General features: G+C 43.6%; 1 protein-coding gene across 1 annotated transcript in view; it reads right to left on the reverse strand.

Moving 5' to 3' along the window:
• Positions 1-11026, reverse strand: part of LOC106813641 (ran-binding protein 9-like) — a 30299-nt gene that overhangs the window by 13004 nt on the left and 6269 nt on the right. The window contains exon 3 of the mRNA XM_014817833.1: positions 896-1060. Coding sequence (XP_014673319.1) covers positions 896-1060 — 165 coding nt within the window. The remainder of the gene's footprint in view (positions 1-895; positions 1061-11026) is intronic.

Genomic DNA, 11026 nt, shown 5'->3' on the forward strand with positions numbered 1-11026 from the left:
AGTAATAGTATATGCTGACATATTTCTGTTGGAAGACATTTGATTAGCTCTTTTTTGTAAACATCGAAAATGAATAATCATCGGTGCTGTCACAACAATGAATGGCTGAACCTACCGATTTTCTGATACTATCTCAACCCTAGACTCAACCCTACTACTCTTGTCTAATTAGCAGACAAACTACGCGACACCTTGCAGACAGCGCCTGTCTGACTAGGCTGTTCCATTTACCGTAGACATGCCAGATACAAAATGCCTGAAAAAAACAATGTGTCCAAGCGAACAATGCGAACAATCAGTGCAAATTTTTTACAGTGCAACTGAAATGATGAATATAACCTTGCCGCTGCAGAATGCGGAAATTAAGCCTAGAAATCGTAATGATTCCGCAGAATGAGGAATGGTTGGAGACCCTGCATTAGACATAATTACAAACCAAAAGTTCATCATCTCATCACCAAAAACTCCAAACATATCTGTGAATTTTTTTTTTAGGAATTTGAATAAAATTTTAGCCCCTTTTTTAGGAATTGCATACGTTTTTAAAGTTTTTTAGGAATTTTAGGGCGAGCTCAAAATTTTAGGAATTTTTAGGAATTTTAGGGCCGCTGGAAAGCCTGTATATTACACTATTAGTTTGGGTTTGAATATGCAGGCATATATATAATATAGTATCAGAAAATCGGTAGGTTCAGCCATACATTGTTGTGACAGCACCGATGATTATTCATTTTCGATGTTTACAAAAAAGAGCTAATCAAATGTCTTCCAACAGAAATATGTCAGCATATACTATTACTGTGAAATACGCAGGCTAATATACTCTCAAATTTTCTAGCAATGTTATTCTGCAGCCCTAGTCTGAACACGGTGCGGAGATTCAGCAGGTACTTACCGGGAAGTCTGTTCAGGTTTATGCCCTGTGCTGACAGGCCAATTCCCATGTAACCATCTCTGCCTTTGCTGACTATTTTCACCTCAAAATAGTACAGGCCACATGCAGCAGGTATAGGATGCCAGGCTCTTACGCTTGCCGCATCCTTGTGGTTCTTGCCAACACCTATACATTGAGTAGAAACGAGACTGCATTACATAGAAACCAAATTGGTCACCGGTTCAGCAAAATACAACCAATATTCTTAAATGATAATTACATGATAACAACCACAATATTTACCTAATACAGAAAATAACTCATATAATGACTCATATTAATAACTAGCCATTCACTGGAGCATATACCATGTTAATGCATACAGCTGGCCTATTACATCTATGACAAAACACATGTGTGCTAATAGATATCATCAACATTTACTTAGAGTCACATCAATTATTGAAATACGTGCAACTATAATCATAATAATATATTTATATGATATATGATAACAAGAGCTGCAGAGCATCTGGGCTCATCTGAGGTCTGTTGCTACGGTTATAAACGTAACATTTAAGTCGTGCGTAGTGACACCTTTAATTTGTTAGGCGCAGATATGCAGATACGCAGTTGCGTACACATCATTTCAGCAACCTTCTGCATTCTGCATACCGCCCAAATACCATTGGTTGATACAAATCACGTGCCTGAAACTCCTGTTTTATGGTGCATTGTGACCCTAACCCTAACCCTATTAAAAAAATTAATTGTTGTAAAAATTATTTGTTATTAAATTGTTGTAAATAAATCATGTAAATATTTGCATTAATTGGAAAAAAATAGTTAAATGGATAAAGATAGAAAAATACAGAAAACAGGTAAATAATAAAAAATCGGATGGGATTCGATCCAAGGACCTTTGAGCCGTGACGCTTATGCTGTATCCGTTCGGCTATCCAGGCTTATTGGCTTTCTAGATTATGGATGTGCCATGAATATGAGAACACTGTGACAACATTGAGGCAGTTCAGGAATCCATGTTTATAGTGCAGTGGCCGAGACCCCAAAAATTAAGTGCACCCCTACCGGAGGTATAACAAGCTGGGACTGGTCTCATTTTAAAATGACTATTGCGAGATTTTTGCTCAGAAAAACTAAATATAGCTGAATATAGTCTCACCTGACAGCGAAAATATCACTGATTACACCAACATTAAAAAGACTATGATTTTATGCAGTTATAGCATAGAAAATTGGATATGAACACATCGTAACAGCAATGCATTTTATCGTGTCGCGACAATGCCTAATGGCAGAATTGGTAAACGTAATTGGTATTTGTGTCGGTGATTAATTGAAAACAAGTGCATGATTTGAGAGAGCCATGCTTTGTCTATGGCAGATAAGCGGTGCCGCCACAAGCTAATCCACACTTCCGCCTAGTTCAAGATAACATAAAACGAATGTTTACGAAACTAGTTTGAAACCAGTAGTTCGAAACTGGCAGTTTTTGGTGAATACGAAGGTTCTAAGACATTTTATTGTTACTCTAGACAATTGCTGTTACTCAAGCAATAACGCGGTAGGTGTCATGAAAGTGGTGAAAACACTGGAAAATTCTCGCAATAATCGCTTTAACCGTCTGGATCCCTAGTTTATGAAAAGCCATGTTGTAGTTGCAGCAACCTTGGCCAACATGCCGAATTAACCCCTTTTTTACGGTAAAATCTGAATAATCCGGTAAATCCGGTATACCGGAACGTACCCTGGTAACTATCTAGCTGATATGGTTAGGGTTAGGGTTAGGGTTAGGGTTAGGGTTAGGGTTAGGGTTAGGGTTAGGTTAGGGTTAGTGTTAGGGTTAGGTTAGGGAGTAGGCATAGGCGGACTCCCTAGACTCGTTAGTGGAGTAGGCGAGGTCGTCCAGCATATTAGATAGTAGTATTTAGTACCAGGGTACGTTCCGGCAGTACCCTGGGGGACATAGACCCTCTCAGCTACATTAACCCCTTGTTTGCGACAGACCTGAAAACGACTTTTTCAGTTTACTTTCATATTTTATAAAATCAGCCGTGCAGATGTTTAGAACTGATGGTTATATCAATGTTTTTGATTAAAATATAGATGAAAATGTATTTAGGCAGTTCTATGCTGTTAAGGGGGTTAAGGGCCCAAAAATATACCAACAAATCTGGCAATTTTTGATAATTTTGACCACAATAAAGAACGTTTCCATGCATACTGCCACCAATACATGGTACAACAGTATCATAGGTCTACCTGACTGAAGGCCTATCCATCAGTCTGGGTGTATCATTGATATAAAAATCAGTTGAAGCTGGGTTGGGCAGCATCACATACTCATTACAGCAGACCTTGCCATCTACAGCAAGGCACAGCAAATTCTGTGGAGCAGACCGGAACCACTGGTGGGCCAGAAGTAACGATGAGGCTGGGAGGAATGCATCTGATAATGTGCTTTCCTGGCCAAGCATTGGCAAGATATTCGGAGATGGTGGACTTACGAACATCCTAACTTCATCAGATGTATACGCAGCTCCCACGGTTAACCAAATGCTCTAAGGAAAGCAGTATGCCCGTGGAATCAGAGGTCTAACCCCCTTAACAGCATAGAACTGCCTAAAAATGCATTGCTTCATTTATATTTTAACAAAAACATTGATATAACCATCAGTTCTAAACATCTGCACAGCTGATTTTATCAAATATCCAAGTAAACTGAAAAATTAGTTTTCAGGTCTGTCGCAAACAAGGGGTTAATGTACCATGTTGTACCTGTTTACCATGCTTCAACTGATATTTTTATCAATAGCACATCTAGGCACATGAATACAGTCAGATCTGACACAGTGATAACATGTATTGGTGGAATAGTGCAACAAAATATACATTATTTTGGTCCAAATCGCCAAAAAATGCCAATATTTGGGGTATAATTTTGGCCCCTTAACCCCCCTAGCAGCATAAAACTGCCTCAAATACATTGCTACATATCTATTTCAATGAAATACATTGATATAACCATCAATTGTAAAATATAATGAAGCTGATTTCATAAAATAAGCAAGTAACTGAAAATGTCATTTTTTTCAGATTTTACCGTAAAAAAGGCGTTAATTCGGCATGCTTGGCCCAGGTTGCTGCAACTAGAACATGGCTTTTATAACTAGGGATCTAGACAGCGTTCAAATGAGACCAGTCCCAGCTTGTTATACCTCCGGTAGGGTATCTCCTTAAATAGAGCCATTTTCCAGCTTCGGCCACTGCACTATAAAAGGATACTCTCAAGGTTTTAGGAAAATTGTTACCGATTTTTCATTTTCAACTTTATTCGATGGCTAACACTATGTGCCACCTGTGTACATGCTTATTTCTCCAGTATATAACGGTACATGTGAACTGTCAGAGCGTTATGCTTGCCCGCGTACGGCGTACAAGTGTAGTGAGCCACGGCTGACGTCAGAAAAACGCTGATTTCTCCGTTCCAATTTCTGACTTAGTAGTCGATGGTATAAATAGATATTTCTCTCGTGATTAACAACTCGCGAATAGTTTAATTTTACACTCGTTTTAATGGTAACATATTGCTGTAAAAAAGCGCGTCAGGGATTATTATTAAGTGCCGTATTTTATGAGTTATGTCTTATAACTTGAATTTTAGGCAGTTTTTTTAATTTTTCTCGGTAAATTATGAAACTTAAAAAAATCCTGATGCGCTATTTTGGTATATATTGGTGCTTAACATGTGGCGAAAATTTTGTATCCTCACTACTGTCTGGTAATTGAAAAATGTCTACAAATATCATTTTTACATAAAAATTCAAATATTTTGTGGGTAACCTAATTATGGGTGCTGGAAATTTCATAAAATTTTTGCCTTGAGCATAGAGATATATCTCCTCTTATAAATAAAACAAGTGATTGATTCGATTCATTCGTCAATTAAACGTTTACTCTTCATTAGAGCAATACCGTTGCCCCAGTCACACATACACGACGACGGGCCCGCGCACTGAAATTAATAAAAAAATGGAAATGATCAGTGCGTCGCTTGTGCGCCCAACTTTTGTCAGGATTTGGAGAAGCTAGTGAGTTGACAACGAATGCACACGCGTGTTGCTAGCGTGCTGCGCGTATACAGGGCGCACATGTTAAAAAATCCAACGAATGCACAGCCTGTTGCAGCGCACAGAACGAATGGTCCGCGCATGCACCGCCGCATTCAACGCACAGCCAGTGCACAGCCAACGCACAGCCAACCGCACAGGTCCACTTCTGGGATGAGCAGGGATATTGGGGTGTTGTGAGGCACCCCCCACCATAGGACATTGAGTGATATTTGGTCCCAGAAGCAGATGCCGCAGAGTGAGGGCAAGCTTCAGGCCAGGGTCGAGGGCTCTCTGTAGGTTGTTATTCTTGCTTGGTGATCCTCGGACCCACTGCTGTTAGCAGGCTCGTCGAACATCTCGGGGGGATCCACATGAAGTTCTTGAAGGCTGCCTTGTCTTCGTTACGGAGTTCAACAAAGTAGCTGGTCATACAGGCCAAACTGTCGTCGCCTACCGATCCACGGTCGACCCAGAACCTCCGTTGACCTCTTCTCTTTCTCCTTCTCCTGATGACATGGACTTGCGTGAAGTGCCAGTTCCATGAGGTTCTGCTGATGTTGTAGAACGCGATTTCGTATTGTAGTCGCAGCTGTCGGGATCCTCCATCTTCTGAGGTGGTTCTTTAGACACGATCAGCAGGAATCTCTGTCATCACCCATGAGGGTCGGAGGAGAAGTGATGATGAGGAGGTGGGGCGGGACTCGTTTATATACCCCATGGCTACACGCTGCGTACACGCTAGGAACACGCTAGAAAACGCTGGGCGCGCTACAGACTCGTTCAGCACTCGTTCAACACGCCCATATTCGCTGCATGTTCGCCTGGACATGCGTTAGAAGCACGCTAGGTGTGTGCTTAGGTGTGCGCTTAGGTGTTCACTACACCTTCAGCGATGGACATACAACGAAATACCCATCGTGTGCTCGCGGTGGGTCTGGCGTTTGCGTCGCAGCGCGCTCTCTGCGCGTGTCTGGCGCTGTACCTTATGCGTCAGAGCTCCGCGCACAATATTTGAGCATGCACAAAAATCCGACGCACACGCCGTGCATGAGCGAATGACAACGAATGCATAGCGTTGGTCCAGCGCGCTCGACGAACGAGTAACGAATGCTGACGCCACACCCAACGAACGACAACGCACTGGGCCAATATTGCTGATTTTTCAGTGCGTGGGCCGTGCGTCGTGCTTGACTGGGGCCGTGCAAAAGGTTGAGAGTATCCTTAACCCTCCTCTTGATGCGTCAAAAGGTTATCAGACACTTACTCTTCGCACGTCAGTGGAAAGTACATTTCATGGTCCTTTCAATAAAGTGATAAAATGGTAGGTCAGCGCTGAAACAAAAAGTTGTTCACTCTGTCCATTAGGCCCTGTCCTCAAAATGTCTGATATCTGACCTTTCGCCCCCACTTGCCCAGCTGACCTTGTGATCTCCATTTCACACTGGTGAGCATGGTTTCCTGCCATCACACTATTAACCGAATATTAAGAGCATAGGTCGAGTCGTTTTAAGATTTGTGCCGCAATTCCGTATTTCCTCCTATACCTTAAGTTAAGCGGGGAAATATTCGCCCCTCGGTTTACTTATCTTGACCTTATGACCCTTGACCCCCAAATTGGACATCGAGTCTATTTTTAACGATCCCCCCCTCGCCCCGACGCCCGAATTCGTGACCGTACGTCGAGGGCTAGAATTTGCTGCCCAATGTTGACGCTTGCCACGGAGGACAGACGGTACGACCGGCTAGACAAGTCAATGCCAATTTACCAAGCCTGCATGCTGACTACATCAGATGAGGCTAATAAATAAGCATTGTCTATACTATCTTGTACCAATTATAATAGAAGGCAGGTGTCACCAAGGACTACAGATCTATCCCCCGTGATCTAGTATGAATGAAAATATTCCTGTAAGGATGGTAGAGGTAGGGCAGAGTTAAATAAGCCACAAAGACAAAGTGTTGCTTACACAATTCACTTGTTCTTGAGTATGTGCAAGCTATGGTTAAAAATTGTGTGTGCCTTAAGGTTTGGTAGCTGACACACTCTTTACTCCCCAAGATGTGTAAGTAGTACGAAGTTTGCTTGTCGCTAGGGTCAATTAGGGCGGGCCGAGTTTAGAGCGGGAAGGGAAATATGATTGAAGGTCAAGGTCAAGGTCAAGCAATAGAAGGTCGCAGTTGACCTTGTTTATCGTACGCGAACACCAAGCGTCTCGCCCAAGGATGTGTAAGTATTACCAAGTTTTGGTCGCGCGGTAGGTCAATTAGGGCGGCCGAGTTACTTAGAGCGGTAAGGAAAAATATGATCAGGTCGTCAAGGTCAAAGTCAAATAAAAGCCGATGGTGACATCGGTTTTGCGTACGGCCCGACACACATTCTCCCAAGATGTCCTGTAAGTATATCAAGTTTGGTAGCTCTGTAGGTCAAATTTAGGGTCCCAAAGTTATAGAAGCAGAAGGGACTATGATCAAGGTCAAGGTACAAGGCAATCAAGGTCTAGTACCTGGTTTTGCGTATGCCTGCGCAACCTTCTCCCAGATGTGTAGCGTATTACAAGTTGGCACGACTGGTCATATTACGGTCGATTATTACAGCGGGTAGGGAAAGTGTCTGCGGCGCAGCGCGGCGCGTGGCCTGGACAGACATGAAACCATAGTATTCCGCGACTTCGATCGCGCCAGGGGATACAATTAAACAAGATTAGTACAAGCAAAAAGTTTTTTAGAATTCAGTGATTATAATTATGCCATGTTAAAATTCTACCCAATTTGAGTCAATAAGAATCAAGCGATAATCGAGTTAGAATGTGTGGTCATCTTAAATTCAGTTCCCATCTACTTTATGGANGGACGACAGGTAAAGATATGCAAGGAGGACAGGTAAAGATATGCAAGGAGAACAGGTAAGGGAGGACTGGTAAAGATATGCAAGGAGAATAGGTAAGGGAGGACTGGTAAAGATATGCAGGGAGGACAGGTAAAGATATGCAAGGAGAACAGGTAAGGGAGGACTGGTAAAGATATGCAAGGAGAACAGGTAAGGGAGGACTGGTAAAGATATGCAAGGAGGACAGGTAAAGATATGCAAGGAGGACAGGTAAAGATATGCAAGGAGGACAGGTAAAGATATGCAAGGAGAACAGGTAAGGGAGGACTGGTAAAGATATGCAAGGAGAATNATGTGACCTGTTTGATATCCTGCGCACCTTCTCCACAAGATGCTGTACGTTATACAAGTTATGGTCACGCCCATAGTGTCATTAGGGGTCGAGTTAAGTTACACGCGGTAGGAAAGTGTCTGCTTCACCGCCACGGCGGCTGCGACCAGATCTATGTAAACCATCATTTATCCCCCGCCGACTTCGCGCGTGGATATACATCATTAAACTAAAGATTAGATAACAAGCCAAAAGCTTTATTTAATTCAAGTGAATTAATACATTTATTGCAATGTTAAAAATTATCTACCAATTTGAGATCAAATAAGAATCAAATATATCGATTAGAAAGATGTTGTGCTACTACATACTCTTATTCGCAGTTCCACAATCTACTATCTATGGAGTGAAAGGTTCAATTCTAGGAAGTGTAACATCACACAACACTACACACGTCCTAAACAATGGAAGAAATTAATTTACGATCATAATAAATCACTGTCAGGAATCAGCTACGGATTATATTTTAAATTTTAAACATTTACCAAGCGCTTACAATCTCGAGCAGAGGAAAGTCAGGCTATCACGGTACAATACGAATATTGAATTAATCAATAGCTAATAAACTATAGTAAAATATTTACCTGCTATATAAAGTACTAACAGAATACTTGTCCAATATATAAAAATAAAAATATCTAATTATAACATTATATGTGTTAGTTTCTATAATTGCTTTAGCCCCTAATTCTGCAATTTTATCCCCCTAGGTGGTAGTCTTAGCCCCCCCTCCAGACCATTCTTAACTCCCGATTCCAACCACCAAGCAGTACCTTAAGCCCCCATCTTCACCCCCTTTGCAGCCACCTTAGGCCCACACCACCTCTTTATCCCCTGGCAGTACCTTAGCCCCCACTACCCTGACGGTACCTTAGCACCCCACTCTACCCCTGGATAACCTAATATCCCTCACTTCACACCCCTGTGGTATCTCTAGCCCCACCTCCCACCGCAGTATACCTTATCCCCCACTCCGCCCCTGTGGCACCTTAGCCCCTAAAACTTCCACTGTCCCAATTACATTTTAGCCCCCACTCTACCCCTGATTATCTTAGTCCCCCATCTTTCACCCTCTGGCCTACCACCTTGTCCCCCACTCTACACCGGTACCTTAGCCCCCACTTACCCCGGGTACCTTTACCCGCTCACTCTACCCTGGATGACCTTAGCCCACTACTCCACCCCTGGGGTAATCTTTAGCCCCCACTCCACCCCTGGGTACCTTAGCCCCCACTCCACCGCCAGGTACCTTAGCCCCCACTCGACCCCTGGGCACCTTAGCCCACACTCCACCCCTGGGCGCCTTAGCCCTCACTCCACTGCCAGAAACTTTAGCCCCCACTCCAACCCTGGGCACCTTAGCCCCCACTCCACCACTGGGCACCTTAGCCCCAACTCTACCCCTGGGTACCTTAGTCCGCACTCCGCCCCTGGGCACCTTAGCCCTCACTCCACCACCAGATACTTTAGCCCCCACTCTACCCCTGGGTACCTTAGCCCCCACTCCACCCCTGGGTATCTTAGCCCCCACTCCACCGCCAGGTACCTTAGCCCCCACTCTTCCCCTGGGCACCTTAGCCCTCACTCCACCGCCAGATACATTAGCCCCCACTCTACCCCTGGGTATCTTACCCCCCACTTCACCCCTGGGCACCACCTTAGCCCCACTCTGCCCCTGGGTATCTTAGCCCTCACTCCACCGCTAGGCGCCAGGTACCTTAGACCCCAGTCTACCCCTGGGCACCTTAGCCCCCACTCCACTCCTGGGTACCTTAGCCCCCACTCCACCCCTGGGTACCTTAGCCCCCCCCCTCTACCCCTGGGTTCCTTAGCCCCCACTCTACTCCTGGGTACCTTAGCCCTTAATCGGCCCCTGGGTATCTTAGCCCACACTCCACTGACGGGTACTTTTGCCCCCACTCCACCCCTCGGCACCTTAGCACCCCCCCCAACACCCCCGTGGAGGACCTTAGTCCATGTTGGGTGATCAATTTATAGTGTTGTCCATTCTCTTACACAGATTACAATAATAATGAAAGTGTCAATGACACTGTAGCTCACCACAAAAAAGGACACAAATAAGTGAGTGAGAAGTAGTCAGTTTTAATTGAGCAACCATCGACGTACATTATAGAAACGATTGCCATCTGTATATCGCAATAATAATTTATAAACCAAAATGAATCACAATTTGTGACGGTAGATGGCGCTATACCGGCTTTGATGTTTCTTAGCGATGGCATTCGAAATAAATAGGTTAAATGCTGCGTTCCGACATGTTTTGTAAAACTTTACTCTAATATAGACGTTTTATCGGCAGGGTGGAAAGGAAATACCAATTTTGCATTAAAGATATTGTCAATGAAATCTTGTAAAACGAACCAGACTAGTGCGACACCACAGACTGTTATCGTGTCTATATAATATGCAATGTAATTGCCAAAATTTACCTAATTTGAATAAAAAAAATTTTTAATATCAAAACCCCTAGCCCTGATTCATTCACATACCAAAAATGAGCAAAATCTGTTGAGCCTGAACTGACTAATGGCAATTCCCATTTTTGCCAAAAAATTGCCGTGGCTCGAAAGTACGTCGACTGGCGTGCTCCAAAATAGGACGTTCAATATGGGAGCATAGCAGTAACAACTATACCCAATTTCAAACATGTGGGTCAAACTGTTCCTGAGTTATCGTTGACCCTAGCCAAATGTTGACGGAAGGACGGACGGGCGGACGGACGTACGACGGACGACGACCCATGGCAATATAGCTCAACTTGACGATGTCAAGGTGAGCTA

This window comes from Priapulus caudatus, unplaced genomic scaffold (genome assembly GCF_000485595.1).
Source record: "Priapulus caudatus unplaced genomic scaffold, Priapulus_caudatus-5.0.1 Scaffold803, whole genome shotgun sequence".
Classification (NCBI taxonomy): Eukaryota; Metazoa; Priapulida; class Priapulimorpha; order Priapulimorphida; family Priapulidae; genus Priapulus; species Priapulus caudatus.